This window comes from Dunckerocampus dactyliophorus, chromosome 1, assembly GCF_027744805.1.
Source record: "Dunckerocampus dactyliophorus isolate RoL2022-P2 chromosome 1, RoL_Ddac_1.1, whole genome shotgun sequence".
Lineage (NCBI taxonomy): Eukaryota > Metazoa > Chordata > Actinopteri > Syngnathiformes > Syngnathidae > Dunckerocampus > Dunckerocampus dactyliophorus.
In genome coordinates, this window is record NC_072819.1 from 980,311 (window position 1) to 1,004,693 (window position 24,383).

The following is a 24,383-nucleotide window of genomic DNA, read 5'->3' on the forward strand; positions in this document are numbered from 1 at the left end:
GAAATAGAAAAAAATAGCTGTAATTCTATGAGTATAAAAGTCCAAATATTCGGGGAACTAAACTGTATTCAAACAATAAAAAAGTCGCAACTTTACGAGAATAAACACGTAATATTATGAGGAAAAATTGTGTCATTTTCATCGCACAGAGATGAAATATTACAGAAAAATCTTTTAAAGTCACACTATTAAGGGAAACAAAACAAAATTAATTAGCATTTTTTGTAAAATTAGGTAAGGGGAAGTTATACTATGGGAATGAAGTCAAACAATAGTTTTAAAAAAAATCTAAAAAAACCCAGAAAGAAAGGGAAAAAAACAGCTGTAATTAAAAAAAAAGTTATTTTTTTTAACTTATTTTATGGGAAACGAAACAAAATAAATTTGTAATTTTTGTAAAATTAGTAGGTGGAAAAGTTATACAGTATGATGGGAATAAAGTCATATTATCACAAAACTAAAAAAAAAAAAACAGCAGAAATGGAAAAAACAGCTGTCATTTTACAAGAATAAAGTCAAAATATTAAGAAAAAAAAACGAGAAAAAAAGTCACAATTTTCCAAGAATAAACTATTACGGGAAACAAAACAAAATCAAAGTTGTAATATTTGGCAAAGTATTAATGTTCTGAGAAGTCGTCATAGTTTCAACACAACAGCAGAAGCGGCAATCACAACAATAAGGTCCAAATATGACGCCATGAAAGTCGGATTCTATTGAGAACAAAGTTGCAATTTTACAAGAATGACGTTATATTGTGAGGAAGATTGGAGTCATTTTAGTTGCGTAGAGTTGAAATATGCAAGAAAAGTGTTGAGAAACAAAAGTAGTCAATATGAAAGTGTGAAAGTTTCATTTTCCCCGAAGTGGAAAAGGGCAGTAGTATAGTAGTATAGTAGTATAGTAGTACTGTAGCAGCTGAAGTACAGCATGTCTGCATATTTATCAATCATCTTGAACACATTGGTTGAGGTGTGAATACTACAACATATTCCACGTCATGCTGGCTTCTGGTGTGGGACAAACATCGCAGCATGGAATACAAACATACTTGATGCAGCCGCCGTGTTCCCTGCAGTGTGTTGGTCATAGCTCGGTCTTGGGGGGCTGGGACAGGATGTGAGTGTAGTGCTGGCGTCTTTGGGGTGGGGAGGTGAGCAGACGACTGAACTCGGTGAGGAGTCTCTCCCAGTAGCAGGAGATGTCTTGCATCTGCAGGTTCTCCAATATGAACTCCATGCCCCTGTGGAGGGGAGGAGGACAGAGGAACACCACAGCTATCCCGTCTTCTGCACAAACACTCGAAGACCATTTAGGGGGGGTCCAAGCACCGCGTTGGGAAACATTACCTGATGGCAATCTCTTCTGCAATGGCGTCGTTCTCCTGGACAAACTCTAAGAGTTCTCTGGAAACACATTGAAAACATGTTCATGGGTGACGCACGCACGCACATGTTTGTACAAGTACTGCGTGATTGGACGAGTGGAAGCACCTGACATCAGAGAGGTCCTGCTTGACGGGGACGTAGTGGACCCAGGGCTGGAGCTGCGGGTAGAAGAACTCTTGCCATTGGTCGCCCACGTGGAACACCAGCGAGCCGCAGAGGAACAGATGCTTGAAGCGGAAACTGGCCGCCACGCCTCGGAAGTTGAATAAATATCTTCAGGGGAAAGAAATAATGAGAAAACATTTCATACAAGTTGGGATGTTTACAGCAGTGCTGTTGCCAAGCCCCGCCGACATTTTCTGGAACAGCCTAAAATCCTTTGGGATAAAACATCGCCCGTCTGTCGAGTATAAGTGATTTTCATTTGGGCTCATTTGGTCGAAGTGTCTCGGACTAGTTGGCTGAAATACAACCCCTGGTTTTTGCCCCAAATTGACACCAGAACCCAAAATGGCCGACTGCCTGTTTGTTTTAGAATGTTGGTTCTTGAGACATTTTTGTGCGTCCTGTCACGATTGACGTCTCCACCAAATTTGGTGATGTTTTGTGAAACTGGTGGCAAGGGCTAATTTTTTGCAAATGTAAAAGGAGAACTATTGAGTGACTTCTGGGAATTTGTGAAATATCAAATGAATCGTCCAGGCCATAGCATTTTTAGCCATTTTCACGAGTACTAATATTGGCAGACACTTAGCATTATCATGCTAGGTTTTCTACGTTAGCATTGCTAACATTAGCACAGCAACATTTTAGCTGTTTTCATGAGTACAAACTTACCTGTACAGTAGACGCCCCTACAATGTAAATAATCCATTCCAAGAACCTTTATGTTATCGGGTTTTTATGTTATACGAAGCGTAAAATACATGTAAATAGCCTAATCCGTTCCAAGATCTTCCCAAACTCACACCTTTGGGCCTTCAAAATATTGAAAGTCCACCAAATATGGTGGGAAAATATAAGAAAACAGCATAAACATAGTAGAGTAACATTCCAATATAAAATAAGGTAAATAAGGTATAATGGTCGATGGGGAAGGGCCGTATAGTCTAGCAACATCACTTAACTTCATACCACCGTCATGCTTCTGGATCATTTCCTGCTTTGTTTCCATCGACAACTTTTCCCTTTTTTCTTCTCCCTTACACTTGGTTTAGGGCCCATGACTCCGCTCATTTTAACACAAAGAAAAGTAAACAAATTAAGAGGAGACTTCAATGCGCGCAAACTAGTTTAAGGGAGACTACGATGAGGAAGGGAGCTCACACACAATCTTGGACGCACTGGATAAGTCAGCCAATGAGATAAGAGCATAGGCGGTGCCCCGATCATCAGCCAATGAGAGCGTGAAGCCAGAAGGCGTCACCAAGTGTACTCTGTTAGTCTCTCTGTCGCTTGCACGGACTTGACGCTTTACGTTATATGGAATTCCTTATGTAATACGATGCGAAACATTTACATAAATTCTTTACGTTCCGTGGAATTTACGTAAAGGAGGTTTACATTATGCGAGGTACTACTGTAGTGCTATTGTGTTAGCGCTAGCATGCTAACATTAGCATAGTAGCATTTTTGACATTTCCATAAGTATTGACATACAGACACTGAGCGAGTGTTTGATTGTACATTTTTTTCAAACATTTAATATTTTGACGTTCTTCTTGTAAAATGACATTTTTTAACTTTTGTTGTTAGATGTTATTTGTAGAATGTGCTGCCGGCCAATGCACATGTAAGTTTTTGTTTTTATTTGATTGTGTTTTTTATATTTGCTGTTTAGATGAGACTGTGAGCATGGGACAATGTGGCACCTGGGAAGGGCTGACCTAAAGCTTACTTGTACTTGCAGTGGTCAACCAGTGGAATTTCTTTGGCTGGTGCTCTCCCGAGTGTGTCCTAAAATCATCATAAAGGAAAAGAAAATAATCAGGGTTGCGGGCAAATGAAGGTTTGGAGAGAAAGATGCAAGCAAGCAGGAAAAGGCAAGGAAAGCCAGACGGAGAAACTTGGACCTTGTCAGACTTCCAGGCCTGGTTCTTTGTGTATTCTGCATCAACCAGGTCTGGCATCTCTCTAGAAAGAACGACCAGAGGGTCACGCTCTGAACTGGTCCTACCAGGAAGAAAGGAGAGGATGAGCTCACCACACTGCCCTAATAGGAATAAAAAGCACCCTTGATGATGATGATGATAATAATAATAATAATAATAATAATAATAATAATAATAATAATAATAAAAATATGTCCTGCCAATATCTTTATTGCATCAGTAAAGTGTGGATTTCATCTTCTCACTGGGCCTGACAAGATGACTTATTAAAAAATAAAACATGCTCACACTGTACATCAATGCAAGGAATTCTGCAAGTTCATGCAACAAGATACCAGGAAGTTGGCTAGCAGGAAGTTAGCCAGGCTAGAAGGAAGTTAGCCAGGCTAGCAGGAAGTTGGCCAAACTGCCTGGAAGTTGGCCAGACAAGCGGGAAGTTAGCCAGACAATCAGGAAGTTGGCCAAACTGCCAGTAAGTTAGCCACCAAGCTAGCAGGAAGTCAGTCAAACTAGCAGGAAATTAGCCAGAATAGCGGGAAGTTAGCCAAGCTAGCAGGAAGTTACCAGGCTAGCCGGAAATTAGTCAAACTACCAGGACATTAGCCAGTCTAGCAGGAAGTTGGTCAAACTGCCAGGAAGTTAGCGTGGCTAGCGGGAAGTTAGCCACCAAGTTTGCAGGAAGTCAGTCAAACTAGCAGGAAATTAGCCAGACTAGTGGGAACTTGGCTAGGCCAGCAGGAAGTTAGCCAGGCTAGCAGGAAATTAGCCAGAATAACAGGCAGTTAGTCAAACTAGCAGGCAATTAGACAGGCTAGCAGGAAGCTAGCTAGCCAGGTAAGCAGCAAGAAGCTAGCCAGGCTGGTAGGAAGTTAGCCAGGCTAACAGGAAGTTTTGCCGTGATTCACATGAGAAGCACTAACCTGGATCCTCTGAAGAATCCTTTGGACTCTTTGTTCTTCCATGGCCACTGAGCAGCAGATCTAAAATATCATACAGTTTATGCATCATGATGATATCGTGATATCGTTACACCTTGCTAAAGGCCTTACTTTGCAAGGTCGTCCCTCATTAGATCCCATCTTCCTAGTCCAGTAGGATAAATGGGCCACACAGCAGGACCACCCTCCCAGAAGGTCCATGCTGGGTACATGATGTCCTGGTAGTCTGATGTCTTCTCACGCAGCACACACACACACACACACACACACACACACACACACACACACACACACACACACACACACACACACACACACAGGTGGTACAGGAAGTAGACCAAACAAGTAGAAGGCGTGCGTGTGCACACACTAACCTTACTGAAGGAGAAAACCGGGAGGGTCGGCTGCACCCACTTTGGCACTTGAGGATAATCCCTGACATTGACCACCATCTCCACGTCAGGTAACCTGTCAATCAGCTCTAACAGGAAGTGCTCCACCCCGCTGCACCTGAACACACCAGGGGTTAAATGACCCGTGCATGCACTCGCCTGCTGGCTTGTGCAGAGTTCCTGTTGCTGTTAATAGGTGGAACAGACCTGGCAGGGAACATGCACTGGCGCTCCCGGTACAACTTATGGCCAATGATCTGGTAGTGCGTGCCCACGCCTCTTTCAACCGTCCACGCCATCACATCCTGGGAGATGCCTCCTTGAAAGGGAGCCAAGTCTTCTTCTAGGACCCTGGAGCACACGTTCACGCATGTAGAATCACATGAAATACAATGGTACATTTTTAAATGGGAATATTATGACAAACAAACACAACGACAAATAAAATGCTACTGTTTGGAAAACTGGCCTGCAGAAAATTGTATGATGTTACAAAAATAAATTCAAAATATTATTTGAAGAAAAAAAAGAAAAAAAGAAACCGTCATCGTTTCGATCCCAATCCTCGCGACACTACATTTTCATATCGTTATGACTGATGACGTCATTCACCTGAGATGGCAGCTACAGTTGGCAGAGCTGCACTGAGTATACGCTTTAACCGCCTCGGATATCTTGTCCTTCACTTCCTGTTGTCCTGGAGAAACATAATCAGTTGGCGTTAATGTGTGGGAACAACCCCACCCCACAGAGTTTCAGTTTTGCTATTGTTCCTTGTTATTGATCACTCATTTCCATTCAAATGCCACTTAACGACGCAAATAATAGTCATGTAGGTAAACCACTTATAGATGCAGTCTTACAAAATCGCTTGCGTTGGCTTATGATCACTAGTGCAAACATTTAAACGTTAATCATTGCTTTGTGTCACTTTGAAATTGTTCCACTCGGAGCTAGCTTGCGAGCTAATGAATGAACAGAGCACCGTGCGTTAGCCAAGTAGCTGGGGCGATCTCGTTCGGCATTGTTTTTAGAAGAATATCCATCGAAACAAAAATACCTGCTTCACAGTGCGAACACAAAACACACACTTGGAACACAAGCAGAAAGGTCCACAAGCAATACCGCTCCATTTGTCCTCAATCGTCTAGCTTTGACTATCCGGCACACAAAAGCAGACACGTGAGAGTCATGAACGAGTCGTTCAAAACTCGCGAGTTTATTCTCTTTTTACACTGTATTGAGACTCACGGCTACTCGTCTCCGTTTACTTAGCCCCCAGGAAAAATCAGAAGCTTCTCTTCAGTGGGTGACTCATGTTGCCTCGAGTCAATAAAAAGAACCGAGTTTCCCAGCTCTACATCGAAGGCACTTGTTGATGATCTGGGATCGGCTACTTCTGTCTGAGTGTGGTCATTACGGTAACACGCACCGCAACCGTGGAGTAAAGTACCCAATGATGGCCTCAAAGGTGCATAATATGAAATACGATTGTTAAAATTTGATTGAGTGTTACCCACAGACAGATAGATAAGTAGAAATATTCAAGAGATTCAAGATTCAAGAGTTTTATTGTCATATGCACAGTAAAACAGGTAGTTCTGCTATGCAATGAAATTCTTGTTCTGTTCATTCTCCCAAGAAAAGAAAGAAAACACAAGAAAATGAATGAAAATGAACATCAGAAACATAAATACCAATAAATTAAGCAACAACAACAGAAGAGACATTAATACAAAGTGCTATGAGTGTGTGCGTGTGTTGCGTGCGGCGTGTGTGAGTGCTTCGTTGAGAAGCCTGATGGCCTGTGGGTAAAAGCTGTTTGCCAGCCTTGTGGTCCTGGACTTCAAACTCCTGTAGCGTCTGCCTGACGGTAGGAGTGTGAATAATGAGTGTTGTGGATGTGTGCTGTCCTTGATGAGGTTGTGTGTTCTTCGTAGGACTCTAGTTTTATAAATGTCTTGCAGTGAGGGGAGGGCTGCCCCAACAATGTTCTGTGAGGTCTTGATCACCCGCTGGAGTGCCTTCCTATCACGTGTTGTACAGTTACCGTACCAAACAGTGATGGAGGCGGTAAGGACACTTTCCATAGTGCATCTGTAGAAGCAACTCAGGATTGTGGTGGACATGCCAAATTTCCTCAGTCTTCTCAGGAAGTACAGTCTCCTTTGGGACTTCTTCAGAATGTGTTGGGTGTTGTGAGACCAGGTGAGGTCCTCGCTGATGTGTGTGCCAAGGAACTTGAAGGTTTTCACCCTCTCCACCTCAGTCTCATCAATAAACAGGGGTCTATGCGGCTCCTTTTCCCTTGTTCTTGGGTCGATGATCATCTCTTTAGTCTTATCTGTATTGAGAAGGAGATTGTTATCACGACACCAAGCTATGAGGTCTACCACCTCTCTTCTGTATGATGTTTCAACACCATCAGTGATCAGTCCGATGACTGTATTGTCATCCGCAAATTTAATGATGCTGGTGTTGTTCTGGGAGGCCACGCAATCGTAGGTGAAGAGCGTGTAGAGGAGTGGACTCAGCACACACCCCTGTGGGGTCCCAGTGCTCACAATTCTTGAGCTGGATGTGCGATTGTGGACTCTGACTGACTGGGGTCTGCCTGTTAGAAAGATAAACACCCAGTTACAGAGGGAGGGTGACAGGCCAAGTGTGAGGAGCTTATTTGTGAGTTTGTGGGGGCTGACTGTATTAAAAGCAGAGCTATAGTCTATAAATAGCATTCTGACGTATGTGTCCTGGTCCTGTAGGTGAGAAAGGGCTGTGTGGATGGCAGTGTTGACTGCATCATCCGTGGACCGGTTCTGGCGATATGCAAACTGTAGAGGGTCCACAGTTGCCGGGATGCTCTTTTTGATGTGGGTCATGACTATTCTTTCAAAGCACTTCATAACAATAGGAGTGAGTGCTATAGGGCGATAGTCATTCAAGCAGGTCACATTGCTCTTCTTGGGTACGGGCACTATGGTGGTGGACTTAAAGCAGGTCGGTACAGATGCTTGTGCGAGCGACAGGTTAAATATGTCAGCAAGCACATCAGCTAGCTCTGATGAGCAAACCCGAAGTGCACGTCCTGAGATGTTGTCTGGGCCTGCTGCTTCTCGTGGATTTGTTTTGTTTAGAACCCTGCGCACATCAGCTGATGTCACCATGAGAGGTGAGTCCTGTGTGCTCCCCAAGTCCAGCCACCCTCTCTGCTCATCAGGGGTTTGGGTGTCAAAGCGGGCATAGTGTGGTGTGCTGTGTACTGCGATACTGCCCTCTCCTGTGCTCTTGTTGCAGTACACCCTGCACACCAACATGAGGAGCTGATTGGCAACACCTGGAGCTGATTACCTGTTCTGCTTTTAAGATGCAAGCTCCCCAGCCAGTGTTGCCAGATCGTTGACTCCTACTCCTCGACCCAGGCTCCTCTGCTACCATTTCATACTACTTGCTACTTGTAACACGTGCCTAGCCTTTTGCTACTTTTCCCCTGCTTGGACACTCCAGCAGCGTAAGCATCCTGCTAGCCTTTTCCTGCTTGATTACTCAGCAGCGTTTTCTGTTACTAGATCTACTCTTTTGGGAGCTCCTTTTGTTACATTTGCCTTTTCCCGTCTGCCATCCGGGTCCCCCTTAGTTATTAGATTCTTGTTTGCACTTTTGCCTGTGTTGTACATTTTTCTCTTTTTGAGTTTGAGGAAACACTATTTCCAATCTCACGTCGTCTCACGCATCTTGGGTTCCAACCTGCGGCTCACCACGTTCCTGACACATAGAACTCGTTCAGCTCGTCTGGAAGTGTGGTTTGGCTGGACGTGGCTACGCTACTCCAACATATGAATACAAAATACATTGAAATAAATATGTAATTTATTATTTGCAATAGACATACAGTATATCACAGTGGTGTTTAAACTGTGGCCCGGGGACAGTTGTTTTTTTTATTGGCCTGTGGCACATTGTAAAAATATAATTTAACATGGAAACAAACAAAAAACAACTGCAAAAATGGACAAATCAGCAATAATTTTACAAGAATGTCAAACTATTAACCCGGTGAACGAGAGGGTAGTGTCCCTCTACACTCTCGGCAAGGTCCCTGGGGGTGCAACCCTACCTGTCACACAGCCAGGCTACCAGCGTGAGCGCGTATAATCCTCCGGTCTGTGTCGTGTTACGTCATTCGGAATGAAAAAGCAGAGGAGGGATAATGAGACATGGTGGTCCGCACGTGTAGGTTGCCATGTCTGGAGAGGAGGGGCTGCCCCCCTTAGAGAAGCGGGAAGGTCCCCCGCCAACAGCAGACCAGTTCTGTGCACGTACAGGTGGTACTGGAGGTGGTGTCGTGTTGCTTGACGTCCTGCTTCATCTTTTCCATTTCTTATTATGAAGGCTATGTTGTCTTTTTATTCAATTCACGTCATCAGTGATAAGGAAATAAAAGAAGAAGTAAATACATCAATAAACAATAAAATCTATGAATGAATGAGTAAATGACTCAAACCTCCAGTAGGCCGCAAACGTGCGTTTCAAAGTGCATGGAGTCTACGGTGGAGGAGGGAGAAGCGCGCCCTCCGGTGGACGCATGCCGTCCTTGCGGCTGAACAGTGGCGGAGCCACAAATGTTTGATTGGGGCGGCCAAGGTGAGACCATTACTCCCATGGGGGGGGCAATAAGTTGATACCTGAAATGTGTAGACGGCCGGTGGGGTGGCGGGAGAGTGGCCACGTGGCTCTGCCTTTGTAATATTCTTTCATGACAAAGCTCAAGGTGTAACAAATGCAATCATTTCCACAACACAAATAAGTAAGCATGGCTGGACGCCTCCAGCTGACACATTTCCCACCTGCCGCTGACAAAACAGTCCAAGCGATCATCTGCTGTCCGTACAAGAAGCTTTTCAGGTCAAAACGGCAAGCTGCACGGCCGCCGCCGACATCGGGACAGGAGGGTCGCCTCCGGTGCAGGTCAAGGTCAAGTGTGCATTAGATGTTGAAATGTGAACGTTGGTGCCAGTTATACGCCCCTTTGTTATGTAACAACTTGATTCAGGTGGACGTAGTGTCCTTCCAAGTCATTATCATATCATCCAATACAAGAAGAGCTTCACACAAGACATTTGAGGCCTGGAGCAAATATGTGCTAAAATAATAAATCCTAAATAAAATAAGTCAAGTGTAGGAAGAACATTAAAGAAAAATTCCAATATAGTTAAGAAAGAGAACAAAAACAGCACATGGCGTAACATCCAGGAAGCTCACAGAAAATGCAATAAAACACAAAATGAAAACATAACAAGGTGTTCCTGGTTAAACCGGGGGCGTCCCAGCTGTGCCCTCCTTTGCTACACTTTAGACAACACAGGCTCTGTAGTCTGATGAGACAAAAGTTGAACGTTTTGGAAGGTGTGTCCCATTACATTTGGCACAACATTCAGAAAAAGCAACAGTCAAACATGGTGGTGGTAGTGTGATGGTCTTCAGGACCTGGAAGACTTGCTGTGATAAATGGAAGCATGAATTGTGCTGAAGGAGAATGTTGGTGACCTCAAGCTGAAAGCAACTTGGGTTCTGCAGCAGGACAATGATCCAAAACACACCAGCAAGTCCACCTCTGAATGGATGAAGACTTTGGAGCGGTCTAGTCCAAGTCCTGATGCTGTGGCATGACGGTACAGTTTATGGATATTCCAGCTAAATATGGGCTATGAGCTGTGGTCCCTATGGCCCGTCCACCAGAGTCTTTATCCTTGACAGCAACCGGTTGGGCTGCAGGACCAGCATCACCTTTCAATGACAATTTGCTGACATTTTGAACATAAATGTCTCCAATATGCTCCTTCCTGTGCATGTACAGTAAGTGGGGGTGCTCATGGCGTCCAGGTGTGTGTACAATAGATATCCTGCATGTCATGTGGTCTAAGGTGTACAAGTCTTTCTGGGTCATGTAGATTTGGGCCTCGTAGTTTTTTCTTGTGTGAGGAACGAGGAGGAGGAGGAGGAGGAGGAGGAGGAGGAGGAGGAGGAAAGTGTCTCCTGTGAGATGTGACATGAAGTGATGGAGAGAGAAAGAGACAAAGGAAAGGTGAAGTGCAAGTAGGAGGAGGAGTAGACGACTCAGACGAGCGTGAGAGGAGCAGACAGCAGAAGAGAAAAGTAGCTGTGGTGATCTTTGCCGCTTCCACGCCTTCAACAACCATGCAGGAAGCCTCTCTGTCCCTCATTTGGACCTTCTGCCTCCACCTCATTTGCTTTTGTGCCGCAGAGGAAGGTCTGGAGTTCCCAAACTTTGACGGCAAAGACCGGGTGCTGGACTTGAACGAGCGCAGCTACAGGAAGGCGCTGAGGAGGTTTGAGCTGCTGTGCGTCTTCTACCACGAGCCGCTTCCTGCCGACAAGGGCCAGCAGAAGCGCTTCCAGATGACCGAGCTGGTCCTGGAGGTGAGTTCTCCTCATTCTCTTGGACTTCTACGAGTCTGTGGAGAGAGTGGAATCAGTCAGCTGACTCAAAGAAGAAACCCCTGATTGGTGGGGTGTGGCACGAACCTGGCCATGTTTATTATTTTCATTTGCTTTTCTTACAGCCTGAGACCAAAATAGATTTCATTCATTTTTCCTCTCAAAATTCTACACATACTCCCACATCATTACAACATTCATTTCATTTCTTAAAAATGAAAAAGCGCTCTAATTTCCCAAGCCGAGGCACTGGAATGTTACATATCAGAAATCCTTCACATTTCTTTCCAGATGGGATGGAGGCCGTCCTTCCTATCCCATGAAAGGCAAAAAAATCCTTTAAAAAATCCTCCAAGCACAGGTGTCCAGAGTATGTATGTCCAAAGTGGCACGTTGTAAAAGTGCAATTTAACAAGAAAACTTGCCTGTGCAGGACAGCGTGCACGACAACACATGCCACAAACACACAACATGGCAGAAATATTCAAGTTGGAATTTTGGGTTGGGAAAAAATTCTAACATTATAAGAATAAAGTCAAAATATTAAGAGAAAAAAGTTGTATTCTAATGAAAAAACATTTTTGCATTTTTTTCAAGAATAAACTTGTAAAAAATTATGTGGAAAAATCATGTCAGTTTAGTAGCATGGAGTTCAATCAATCATTTATTGACTTTTTTAAAGTCATAATATTATGGGAATAAAGTTATAATATTATGGGAATAAAGTGAGAATATTATTGGAATAGAGTCATAATATTATGGGAATAAAGTCATCATATTATGGGAGTAAGTCAGGCTATTACAAGAAGAAAGTTGAAATAGTTGAAAACCCCCCAGCAGAAATGTAAAAAAACATCTGTAAATGTACAAGAAGAAAGTTAAAATATGAAGAGAAAAAGTCGAATTCCAACAAGAAAAAGTCAGAATTTGAAGGGAAAACAAACAATGAACCAAGTTTAAATTGGAGGAAAGTGTGAACTGAGCAGACCAGGCGTGTGACACCATGAGGAAGAATAACGTCATTTCAGCAGCAGAGACTTCAAATATTCAAGAAATCAAATGTTGCCATTTTTTGGTTCTAGCAGGATGGAATAAAGTCCAAAGATTACAAGAAGGAAATAAAAGAGCAAAGAGTGCCGTGGATATGACTAATATGGTTTTCTGCATGAATGCTGTGAATCACGTGCACGTGTAACTTTGCATGCTTTCATTGAGTGCACATCTACAGGATGAAATGAAAGATGAAAGAGGACTCATCAATATATTCAACATACAGCTTTCAGGCAATTAAACTTGTGCATGTGTGTGTGTGTGTGTGTGTGTGTGTGTGTGTGTGTGAACACCACCCAGCTCAGCGCTCAGGTCCTGGAGGACAAAGACATCGGCTTTGGGATGGTGGACTCTGAGAAGGATGCCAAAGTAGCCAAGAAGCTCGGTGAGATGTGTGATTTACACGGGATGGGATGGGACCTTCTTGTGCCAATGGTGTTGGACCCCCGCAGGTCTGGAGGAGGTGGGCAGCCTGTACGTGTTCAAGGACCAGCGCATCATCGAGTTTGATGGACAGCTCTCAGCAGACACGCTTGTGGAGTTCCTCCTGGATGTGAGTGCACCACCAACACCAGCATGACGTGAATCATCAACACTGCTGTGAAGTGCTGCCCCCCAGCACCAATACATCAGGAAGCACATCCGCTATAAAAGACAACCCCTTTGTGGAGACTTCTACTTTTCTTATCAGAATACAACTTTTTTCTCATAATATTATGACTTTATTCAAAAAAAATTACGACTTTTTTTCTTGCTAGAATACAACTTTTTTCTCCTAGTATTATGACTTTATTCTTGTAAAATGCCCCCTTTTTCCCATTAGAAAAATGTTTTTTTCACATAATAGTCTGACTAAAATTATAACTTTTTTCCTTGTTAGAATGCAACGTTTTTCTCGTAATATTATGACTTTATTCTCAGAAAATTTGAACTTTTTTTCTTATTAGAACACAAATTTTATAATATTTTTTATTTGTAATAAATGCTATGTTTATTTGTATTGTGACTTTTAAAGCATGACATCAATAAACAAATGATTTGTTTCCTATGTGACACAATACAGCACATTTGGAATAGAAACCTCTGCATGGAGCAAATAGAATGCCAAGGAATGCAGTGTTTAGTGTTCATGAGATGTTGATTTGTGTTATTATCTGGTCCACATATTTATTTACATTATTTCACAGCGAAAGGACTTTTTCAAATGATGGAATGACATTTTTGTGTAAGGCGTATGTGCATTGTGTGTGGGTTTGATGGTGTTTTTTTGTGTTTTTGGTTGACCTTGTTGGGCGGCTTGCAGGTCCTGGAGGAGCCGGTGGAAGCGATCAACAACGCCATGGAGCTGCGGGCCTTCGAAAGGATGGAGGAAGACATTCGCCTGATTGGCTACTTTAAAGGACAGGATTTACGTCAGTGATTCCAGCTGGTCTGGGGGGGGGGCTTGGAAATAGCATCTAGTTCAGCAGCAACGAGGGCAAACCCAATTAGATTCGCCTGCTGGGGATGACCTCACTCCTCCTTCTCCTTCTTCTTCCTTTTCAGACTACAAAGCTTTCCAGGAGGCATCGGAGCGTTTCCAACCTTACATCAAGTTCTTTGCTATTTTTGATAAATCTGTAAGTGTCCAACACGTGCCTGCTTGGACGGGTGGGGTGTGAGGCTAAATCATGTTCTTTCAACAGCACACAGTGCAAAGGTCAAAGACAAAATAAGTTGGCTTTTTCCAAAAGTGCAAATATTATGAGAAACAAACACACAAAGGTTTCATTTTTGGAAAATTAGCTCCTGGAAAAAGTCATAATGTTACGGAAACAAAGTGAAAATATTATGGGAATAAAGTCATCATCACGACAAGAACATTTAGTAGAAGAAAGTTGAAGTAGTTGGAAAAGAAAAAAAAACAGCTGTAATCTGACAAGAATAAAGTCAAAATATGAAGAGAAAAAGTCAAATTCTAACGAGAAATCAAGGCTCAATTTAATCAACAAAATATTATAAGGAAAAATAAAATCATGTCATTTCAGTAGCATAACTTCAAATATTCACAACAAATGATGTTTTTTAAAAAAAGTCATAACAGTACGAGAAACAAACGCAACAAAAATGATTTCTTATGTTTTGGATGCGTAAGCGAAAGTGAAGAGATCATACTTAGCATGCAGAGCATGTATTGCATGTAGAACATGAAATATTATTGGACATAATAGACGCTAGCAACACAACAAATATATTCTAATAAATAATAACAGTCTTATAACAGATACTGTATGATAGATTGAAAATCAATCAACTGAAGTGTGTAGGTACCCCACGACGTATGCATTAGATGAGATGTTTCCATCCAGGTGTTTGTGGATGAGGTATGCATTAGATGAGATGTTTGCTAAAAGTGCGCGTGCTTGGACGGGATGGTGTTTGACCTTTGCCCTTTGACTGTGCGTCAGGTGGCCAAACATCTCTCCCTGAAGATGAACGAGGTCCATTTCTACGAGCCCTTCATGGAGGAAGCGGCCGTCCTGCCCGGCAGAGCTCTGTCCGAGATGGACATCGTGGACTTTGTGGAGCAACACAGGAGGTGGAAGCGTCCGTGTGCTGCTTGTTGTGCTTCACGTTCTTCCAGTGGTTCAGCTCCACTGCAACTCTTGGTGTTTGTTGCAGGGCCACCCTGAGGAAGCTGCGGGCAGAGAACATGTTTGAGACATGGGTAAGCAGCGTGGCAGCAGAACACGCAGAACGGTGGAACACCCCCCCACTTCTTCTTCTTCTTCTTCTTCTCCAGGAGGACCACATGGACGGAATACACATTGTTGCCTTTGCCGAGGAGGAGGATCCAGGTCTGACAAAGCACGTTTCTCCTTCACGTCCACCAACTGTTAAGTCTAGCCATCCCCCCGACCCCCCCAGATGGCTACGAGTTCCTGGAAATCTTAAAGGACGTGGCCAGAGACAACACCAACAACCCGGACCTCAGTATCGTCTGGATCGATCCTGACGACTTCCCTCTGGTTGGATTCGTCAACTTCATAGGATTATGATACGATATCTTATGATTAGGATATGATATGATATCTTATGATTATGATATGACACGATATCTTATGATTAGAATACGATATCTTATGATTATGATATGACACAATATCTTATGATTAGAATACGATATCTTATGATTAGGATACAATATCTTATGATTATGATACGATAACTTATGATTCTGATATGATAACGTATGATTAGGATACGATATCTTATGATTAGGATACGATAACTTATGATTATGATATGATAACTTATGATTATGATACATTATCTTATGATTATAATGTGATATCTTATGATTAGGATATGATATCTTATGATTATGATACGATATCTTATGATTAGGATACGATATCTTCATATCATATTTCATATTACATAACCACTTCTACCCTGCAGCCCCCAAACCTTTCCTGTTATGCTCCACCAAACACCTTCAGCATCACGCCAGCATCATCCACCGTGCAGCTGCTCACTTTCTAAAAATAGCATTTCACAGCAAAAACCAAAAACAGCAAAAATGGGGAAATCAGCCCTCATTTGACAAGAATAAATCCAATCCAAATATGATCATCTACCCATCATCTAAGTCATCATTTCACAAGAATAAACTCATAATACCATGAGGAAAAATTATTTGATAAACTATTTTAGGAGCATACAGTTGAAATATTCCAGAAAATATTGTAATACTTGAAACACAATGAAACACAAACAAAACAACAAATTAAGTTGTTGAAAATCAGGCTGGGGGAACAGTTGTAATATGATGGGGATAAAGTGATAATATGATGGGAATAAAGTGATAATATGATCAGAATAAAGTCATAATATTATGGGAACAAAGTGATATTATATTAGATATTTCCAGGGTGTACCCCGCCTCTCCCCCCAAAGTCAGCTGGGATAGGCTCCAGCATACCCCCGTGACCCTAAAGAGGAGAAGTGGTATAGTAAATGGATGGATAGATCACATAAGAAAGCTGAGATATAAATAATAGAATATATACGCACTGTAGATATAAAAGCAAATGTGAAAGTTGCATCCTTGGCATATTTGTGGGCGTGGTGGCAAAGGTTGACACACCCGTGAGTTATGTAGTGGTTGTGTAGCAAGATGAAGATGAGGTGGAGCTTGACAGGAAGTAGCTTGGGCGGAGGAGGTGGAGGAGGAGGAAGTCGATCCAGGGTGAGAAATGTGGTGTGATGTTTTGCAGCTGACCACGTACTGGGAGAAAACCTTCAAGCTGGACCTGTTCCGACCCCAGATTGGCGTGGTCAACGTGACGGACGTAAGTATGCCAATAAAGCCTGTACGACGCACTCGCACGTAACATCCTTGCTGGCGCCCGCCCCACCCCAGGCGGACAGTGTGTGGTTGGACATGTCCGACGACGAGGACCTGCCCACTGCCGAGGAGCTGGAGGACTGGATCGAGGATGTCCTGTCGGGCAGGGTGAACACCGAGGACGACGACAACATTGCCCGTGATGACCGGACGGACTTAGACCACCACCTCGCCCGTGATGATGATGATGATGATGATGATGATGACTATTAGACCTACGCCATCATCATGGTCATCACAAGAATGATTTTCATCTTAGGACCTTATTATCATTACTATTATTATTATGATTATTATTATCATGCATATGCGTCATTCATCCATGGCAGCACAACACAGCAATCCTACTACTCCTGCATTATTATGATTATTATTATTGTTAGTGCAGGAGAAGGAGCAGTGGAGCAGCACAATGCAGCAAGCCGGTACTGGGGGTACCGGTACCGGTACATGTACTACCCATGTACTACCCATGTACTAATCATGTACGCTACGTAGAAGAGCATCAGTAGGCTTGTTATCCCTTTCAGATGTAAATCATGTGCATGCCAACCAGAGTGGGTGACCGAGGCTGCCATCTGCAGGACGTACAGTCATGGAAAAAATGATGAGCCTTGTTTCTTCAGTTGATTGATCCATTTGAATGCCGGCTACAACTAAAGGTACATTTGTTTGGACAGATACGATGATGATGACAAATGGAGCTCATAATAAGAGCTGACTCCATGCTTGTCTTGGTACTGACCAAGATCACTAAGTACTTTAGCATTGTACTGCCAAAACATGGACCTCTAGGTACCTTTACTTGTATTAAAATGAAGAAGAAACGGAAGAAACAAGGCTGCTCTCATGATTTTTTCCATGGCTTTGTATTGGCCAAATCCAATGAGGTTCACGGGTCTATCCGATTTGAAGACGCAAACACTAGACAGACGTGTTTTTGATGCAGACAGGTTCCTTTTATTGACTGGAGAGAATACCTTCAATGACAGCTGAGCATCGGAAAAGAAAAGGATGAAGAAGTCTTGATAGTGAACCCAGAGATACAAAGGCACCACTAGTTTGGGATTGTCCGAGTAGAGTCATCGTGTTTGGAGAAGATATGATTAGTGGCTGCCACAGCAGTACGCATCTCTGATGCAAACATATGGCGCCTTGAAGGTGCAGTCCTTAACGAACCATTCCCCTGCAAACAAAAACACACTTTTTAAGACTGACGTTAGGTGAAATGGATTCACGGATGATGCCGTTACCTCCTGCGTACATCACAGCACAGGCACCGTCATTGCTTGGCTCTCCATGGCCAAAATGATCAAAATCAAAGTGGGTGCCATCAAGCCATTGAAAGTGTCCATCCTGGAAGACAAAGCCACATTTGAATGAGGCACTCGGAAGGAGAATGACTCACCAACAACTCCATGATGACGTTATTCACATGGTGGTCACGGTCCACGACTTTCCCTGCATGACACTTTGATTTATGTTCCCTTTTTATGCCTTAGTTGCGCTTTCCTGCTCTTACTCCCCGTGTTGCTCTGCTCTGTTTCTGTTAGGTTTCTCAGTATGCGCACCTGCGGACAATTTGGTTTCTTTTTGAAGGTGTTACTGTTCTTCTGTTGGTATGGTGTCACTGCAGGGCAGCAACAGTTAATAAAAGTACATTTTTACCTGCAATCGGGTCTCATCTGTCGCATCCTGGGGTCGCTGCCACAATGCCAAAGCCAAAAGGTGGAAAGAAGTGCTGATGCTCGAGGACATCCTAGATTCTGAGCTACAGTAGGAGTGTGTGAGCCTGACAGATACACTGATTTCTTTACAAACTCGAACTGAAGTCATGTCAGTGGATATGTTACAAATGTCAACCTCTAGGTGGCGCTTTTTTTAAGTCAGTGCTTCTCCATTATCTTCAGTCATGCCCCTGCTGGGGTACAGGAATATTTTTGCGCTCCCTCCATTTGAAATACGCTTGAGAAACGAGAAAGATGTGTTTATTTATCTGTACTGCACAGACTGAACTGCATGCTGACTCAGTTGCATGCTGAGTATGACAAATTCAGACATGTTGGCAGGGATGCACTAATACCGAAAGTCCTCCCTGCCTCTCACCCCCCCGCCCCACTATTTGAGAAGCAATGCTTTGAGTTGATGAGACAATTTAGTCTAAAGGACGCATTCATTTCTAATGTTGCTTTTAATACTTCTACTTCACCTCAGCAGGATCATGGAGTCCAATCCAGGCAAACTTGGCATCCCCCTTTTCTAGCAGTCCCACAGTAACCAGATTTTCTAGGTAACTGTGGATGGAGACCAAATTCCCTCCCAGCGTTTGGCAGACACTCTAATGGCAGAAACAGAGTGAAACTAAACAGCAAATCAAAGAGATGGATGACTGATTCCAATGGCAGTCAAGCGGTTTAGGGCCATGTCACAACTGCTATGTAAAGTTCTTACATACCGCTGCATCTGCAAACGTCTTGGCCTCGTGTTTGAGGCTGTAACAGTGATCATTCAACTGATTCCAGCCCCTAGGACAGCAGCCACCTGCGACACAATTGTTATTTTAGATCGCAAAACCGGAAACTAAGAAATTGTTCATTGGAAAGATGTCATGAAGTCACAGCTACCAACCATATCCATGGTGAGACAAAGACCACTGTGAAGAAGAAAAGCACAGACTGCTGAGCGCTTGACAAATATGAAGAGCTCAATACATCAAACACGATTTTAAAAATTTAACAGTTTATTTAATGTGCAAAACTTGAATCAGGACAACTGGAACTCTTCTCGGTTGTTGAAGACATGCAACCTGTAATTCCAAGGTATGGTTTACAACATAAAAGGCAGCCTCTTGGGCAGAGATGATGGACGGTTTGAAAGAGGAATGAAGGAAGCCATCTCTGTCAAACCAGTACAACATCTTCCGCCAGAAGAATGTCTCACATCAAGAACTTTTGTCACCAAGGAGATAAATAAACTGTTATGCAAAACGGCCAATCACCAGTCACACCTGGCAACAAAGGACATGTGTGACCACCCTCCAGGGAACACACTGTCATGACATGAATGACTGAGAAGCGACACATTTCTATCTACAAGTCAGCAGGTGAGACTTGGACTTACAGCTCCAGTCAACAGTCCACTGATCCCACAAAGGAGGAAGAGCACACGGAGAGCAAGTGCCATCTGTACAATGATAGACAAATACTGTAATGTTAATGGAGTTAGAAAAGCAGGATGTAAAGTTGTCATGTTACCTTTGCAGTGGTGATGCTGGATGCCGAGGACAACAAAGAGCCATCCTTTTATATGCTAGCTTGACAGTCCTGGAATGTTGGCTGTATCACTCAACACAATGTAACATGACACATCATAACAACACTGACTTGGATGATTTCTCCAAAAGCTTCGGTGAGACTGATTTCCTTTTTAAAACAAATGAACGCACAAGTCACGTAGACAATGAGAAGAGACAACGACTGGGAATCGGCATGGGCTGTTTCAAGCTGGTGGAACAGGTAACAAATCAAAGAGCTGAAAAGCAAGCAGGCCACAGAGAATGGTGAGCCATTAGCTGGGATGTGTCATTCATTTGGACGATTAGCTAGTTATTGTTTGCTTTAATTAGCTGCAGAAATGTCATCTTTTGACAATCACAATCAGAGAATTTGGGTTTGGCGAACCAACCCAACTGCTTTGGACCCATTCGGCCAAAACAAGATAGCATGCCGTTCATTGTGGAGCTGTTACTCAAGCTGCATTAGTCTCTCTTCCATTTTTAATTCCCTTTTTTCTTGACATATTTGAAGCAACAAATGACTTTATCCAGTACAATTTTGTCCAACTGATGTTCACCGGGGTATAGCATAGCATAGTAGTGTTTTTATGAGGAGGTAGTTGAGTTGCACCAACTGCCAAGGCTCCATCAACCTCCATTTCTGCACAACAGCTTTAAATTGTTGACCCATTTTGTGGCCCCTGACAAAGGATCATTCTGAAATACAGTGTCCCCTCGCTCTATCGTGGTTCTTTCATAGATTCACTGTTTCGACGACTTTTTTGTTTATTTGAATTTTTTTTACTGTGTATGAACGCTGTTACAGGCCGAGCCTGGCCCTTTAAGAAGAATTGCACTTTTGGAAGTTGTGTACCTCTCTCTTCCCTCTCTCGTCTGTCTGCAGCGCCCATTGTCTTCTGCGTCGAGTTTCTGTGCTGGGCTCTGTGGACGAATCATACGTCGATGTCTCCACCATATTGGATGTGGCAAGAAGAGAGAACGGAGAAGATGCATAATTCTCGTACTGCATGGGAGTGGTACCAACTGGTTTACAGTCAGCAAGATTTCACAGGATTTCCTTTTACAGGTATGACGAACAAAAATACCTTTGATTGTATTTTACCACTATAGCATCATTTTCCAAACAGAATTTGCTGACCTTGTGGCATAATACTGTGGATTCCCACGGTGAGACTAGTCTGCAAAAACTTAGTAGAAAGGCACTTTGTAAGTTGAGGCCATTTCCTCAAATTGGTTTACGGGGCAGATAGCAACGGGCCAACCCGCTCAATGAGGTGTGTGCATGAGTATGTGAGTATATGGGAGTGTGCAGGGTTTTTTTTCTCTGTGACAACTGACTCGAGTGTATCGAGTACCCGATTCATTTCAGTCTGTAAAAGGGATTGAGGTTACCATCACCAATATCAGACCAGCTAGTAAGTGTATGCTGTTTACCATCCATCTTCTATGCCGCTTATCCTCACTAGGGTCGGCGGTATGCTGGAGCCTATTCCAGCTGATGAGAGGAGGGGTACCCTCTGGACCGGTCGCCAGCCAATCACAGGGCACATGTAGACAAACAACCATTCACATTCACATTCATACCTATGGATGCATGTTTTGGAATTAGGGAGGAAACCGGGGAGAACATGATAAGTCCACACGGAGAATGGAGATTCGAACCCAAACAAGCTAACCACTAGGCCACCGTGCAGCTGTATTCTGTTTACGTAAAATAACAAATCTCACCAAGAACATTTTTGCAGTTATCCGTAAATCACGGATAGTCACGTTGACCCCGGGGCGCTGGCTGGGAATCGGCATCCGCTCATCCAAGCAGGTGAAAGGTATGAGGTAAATTAAGGTGACAAAAACAAAGAGTTGAAAACTAACCAGGCCGCAGAGATTGATTGCTCCAGACCATTTGCCTGGGCGTGTCATTATTTTGGCCAATTACGTGGGTTTTGTTGTTTAAACCACAGATTGAAGACGTCACACGCCAGTGTACTTTGTAGTTCCGGTAGAAAGCCCAGATAAATGGAGATGCTTGCCTCAAGAAGGACATCTAGCGTAAAACTTCACCAACCAAATATGCAAATCACGACAAGGTTTCCATAGCAGATTGGTATTTGTGCAGGTGATGTAACCTGAAAGAAACTGACGATTATTAAGTGACAGTTGAGAGCATCTCTGCACAGCACAGATTGTTGTGTCGAGTGTTAGTGCGGATCTGCCAAATGATTGGGTAAACGCAGCAAAAGTAGTGTTAAGTGTGTCATCTGGACAAAGGCAAGAGTGTACAGCTTGGAATTGCGGTGGCAAAGCCAAACAACGGGCCTTTTGGTGGGTTGTACAAGAGATTAGACGGGAAGGAAGGAGAAAAGGGCCAAGGATAAGAGGGAAGAAATACTTTGAAGAACTGAGAGCGAGAGAAAGGTGACAGTTGTGACTGTGGTAAATGAAGAAGTTCCAGGCATCAGTAAGGCTGAAGTGAGAGCACCTCCAAAGAGGATGAATAATGGGAAGTCAGTCGAGTCTGACGACATACCTGAGGAAAAATGAAAGGGTTTGGGTGAGACAGTGTGGCCTTTTTAGTAGCCTTGTTCTGCATTTAACACAGTCAGCCCCCACAAACTCACAAATAAGCTCCTCACACTTGGCCTGTCACCCTCCCTCTGTAACTGGGTGTTTAACTTTCTAACAGGCAGGCCCCAGTCAGTCAGAGTCCACAATCGCACATCCAGCTCAAGAATTGTGAGCACTGGGACCCCACAGGGGTGTGTGCTGAGTCCGCTCCTCTACACGCTCTTCACCTACGATTGCGTGGCCTCCCAGAACAACACCAGCATCATTAAATTTGCGGATGACACTACAGTCATCGGACTGATCACTGGTGGTGTTGAAACGTCGTGATAACAATCTCCTTCGCAATACAGATAAGACTAAAGAGATGATCATCGACCCAAGAACAAGGGAAAAGGAGCCGCATAGACCCCTGTTTATTGATGAGACTGAGGTGGAGAGGGTGAAAACCTTCAAGTTCCTTGGCACACACATCAGCAAGGACCTCACCTGGTCTCACAACACCCAACAAATTCTGAAGAAGTCCCAAAGGAGACTGTACTTCCTGAGAAGACTAAGGAAATTTGGCATGTCCACCACAATCCTGAGTTGCTTCTACAGATGCACTATGGAAAGTGTCCTTACCGCCTCCATGACTGTTTGGTACGGTAACTGTACAACACGTGATAGGAAGGCACTCCAGCGGGTGATCAAGACCTCACAGAACATTGTTGGGGCAGCCCTCCCCTCACTGCAAGACATTTATAAAACTAGAGTCCTACGAAGAACACACAACCTCATCAAGGACAGCACACATCCACAACACTCATTATTCACACTCCTACCGTCAGGCAGACGCTACAGGAGTTTGAAGTCCAGGACCACAAGGCTGGCAAACAGCTTTTACCCACAGGCCATCAGGCTTCTCAACGAAGCACTCACACACGCCGCACGCAACACACGCACACACTCATAGCACTTTATTTATTTATTTGTATTATTTATCTGTATTAATGTCTCTTCTGTTGTTGTTGCTTAATTTATTGGTATTTATGTTTCTGATGTTCTTATTCTTATTCTAGTGTTTTCTTTCTTTTCTTGGGAGAATGAACAGAATAAGAATTTCATTGCATAGTATAACTGCCTGTTTTACATTGCATATGACAATAAAACTCTTGAATCTTGAATCTTAAATCTTGAGAGGCGGGCAGATAAAATAAGATATGCCTTTATTAGTTCCACAAGCAGTGAATGTACAAAAGCACAAAATCAGATAAAGGGCAAAATCAAGAACTTAGACTATTTACATCTCTGCACATGTTGACCAAACCACTGGTTTATTGCACGGTTAATCGCACAGTTATTGTACAGGATTTTTTGAGCAGTGTTTGTTATGGAGTCTGATCAGCTGCAGGAAGGAAAGACATCTCCTTCACACACTTTGGATGCATCATCCTGTCACTAATGGAGCTCCTGAGTGCAGTGAGTGTGTGGTGAAGGGGGTGGGAGTTTTTGTCCATTATGGAGGACAGCTCAGCTGTCATCCTGCTCTTGCCCAGCTCCTCCACCACATCCCAAGACAGAGCTGGCCTTCTTTATCAATTTGTCCAGCCTCTTCATGTCAGCTGCTGTGATGCTGCTCCCCCCATGGTATTATGCAGTATACAGTAGACGCCCCTACAACGTAAATAATCAGTTCCAAGAACGTTTATGTTATAGGGTTTTTATGTTATACGAAGTGTAAAATAGATGAAAATAGCCAAATCCGTTCTAAGATCTTCCCAATCTCACCCCTTTGGCACTTCAAAATATTCTAAGTCCA

At 43.3% G+C, this 24,383-nt stretch overlaps 3 protein-coding genes across 5 annotated transcripts; 1 reads left to right on the forward strand and 2 right to left on the reverse strand.

Moving 5' to 3' along the window:
- Positions 1-543: 543 nt before the first annotated feature.
- On the reverse strand, positions 544-6,205 carry poglut1 (protein O-glucosyltransferase 1). Of its 2 annotated transcripts, none has more exons than XM_054799704.1 (11): positions 6,081-6,205; positions 5,442-5,526; positions 5,037-5,180; positions 4,812-4,947; positions 4,549-4,670; positions 4,420-4,479; positions 3,461-3,560; positions 3,286-3,344; positions 1,494-1,661; positions 1,350-1,406; positions 544-1,243 (listed from the first exon to the last, which is right to left on the reverse strand). In XM_054799704.1, the coding sequence occupies exons 3-11, from the start codon at positions 5,126-5,128 to the stop codon at positions 1,087-1,089; spliced, it is 951 nt and encodes a 316-aa protein (XP_054655679.1). In that variant the 5' UTR covers positions 5,129-5,180; positions 5,442-5,526; positions 6,081-6,205; the 3' UTR covers positions 544-1,086. The 2 variants fall into 2 exon arrangements, with proteins under 2 accessions (XP_054655679.1, XP_054655671.1); XM_054799696.1 differs by lacking the exon at positions 6,081-6,205 and adding an exon at positions 5,890-6,018.
- Positions 6,206-10,947: 4,742 nt separating this feature from the next.
- On the forward strand, positions 10,948-18,387 carry LOC129184063 (calsequestrin-2-like). 2 transcript variants are annotated; one of them, XM_054780596.1, is made up of 11 exons: positions 10,948-11,267; positions 12,636-12,720; positions 12,788-12,888; positions 13,639-13,747; positions 13,881-13,954; positions 14,783-14,913; positions 14,997-15,042; positions 15,118-15,172; positions 15,222-15,343; positions 16,595-16,669; positions 16,741-18,387. In XM_054780596.1, exons 1-11 carry the CDS (start codon positions 11,025-11,027, stop codon positions 16,936-16,938), a joined length of 1,239 nt encoding a protein of 412 aa, XP_054636571.1. In that variant the 5' UTR covers positions 10,948-11,024; the 3' UTR covers positions 16,939-18,387. The 2 variants fall into 2 exon arrangements, with proteins under 2 accessions (XP_054636571.1, XP_054636572.1); XM_054780597.1 differs by having other exon boundaries at positions 15,243-15,343.
- A 538-nt stretch (positions 18,388-18,925) lies between these two features.
- On the reverse strand, positions 18,926-20,000 carry LOC129193684 (snaclec stejaggregin-A subunit beta-1-like). The gene is made up of 5 exons (XM_054798149.1): positions 19,980-20,000; positions 19,846-19,908; positions 19,354-19,378; positions 19,181-19,266; positions 18,926-19,063 (listed from the first exon to the last, which is right to left on the reverse strand). The coding sequence occupies exons 2-5, from the start codon at positions 19,906-19,908 to the stop codon at positions 18,926-18,928; spliced, it is 312 nt and encodes a 103-aa protein (XP_054654124.1). The 5' UTR covers positions 19,980-20,000.
- Positions 20,001-24,383: the final 4,383 nt, after the last annotated feature.

What these genes read in the sequence shown, in the direction of transcription:
- poglut1 (XM_054799696.1), bottom strand. Translation starts at nt 5,962, where the DNA reads ATGGAGCGGTATTGCTTGTGGACCTTTCTGCTTGTGTTCCAAGTGTGT. An exon ending in CAGTGCATGTTCCCTGCCAG is followed by an intron (nt 4,948 to 5,036) that starts GTCTGTTCCACC and finishes TGGTGTGTTCAG; the next exon opens with GTGCAGCGGGGTGGAGCACT. An exon ending in CAGGACCTCTCTGATGTCAG is followed by an intron (nt 1,407 to 1,493) that starts GTGCTTCCACTC and finishes ATGTGTTTCCAG; the next exon opens with AGAACTCTTAGAGTTTGTCC.
- LOC129184063 (XM_054780596.1), top strand. Translation starts at nt 11,025, where the DNA reads ATGCAGGAAGCCTCTCTGTCCCTCATTTGGACCTTCTGCCTCCACCTC. An exon ending in TGACCGAGCTGGTCCTGGAG is followed by an intron (nt 11,268 to 12,635) that starts GTGAGTTCTCCT and finishes AACACCACCCAG; the next exon opens with CTCAGCGCTCAGGTCCTGGA. An exon ending in TTGCTATTTTTGATAAATCT is followed by an intron (nt 13,955 to 14,782) that starts GTAAGTGTCCAA and finishes ACTGTGCGTCAG; the next exon opens with GTGGCCAAACATCTCTCCCT.
- LOC129193684 (XM_054798149.1), bottom strand. Translation starts at nt 19,908, where the DNA reads ATGGCACTTGCTCTCCGTGTGCTCTTCCTCCTTTGTGGGATCAGTGGA. An exon ending in TTTGTCTCACCATGGATATG is followed by an intron (nt 19,267 to 19,353) that starts GTTGGTAGCTGT and finishes ATTGTGTCGCAG; the next exon opens with GTGGCTGCTGTCCTAGGGGC. An exon ending in AGACGTTTGCAGATGCAGCG is followed by an intron (nt 19,064 to 19,180) that starts GTATGTAAGAAC and finishes TTCTGCCATTAG; the next exon opens with AGTGTCTGCCAAACGCTGGG.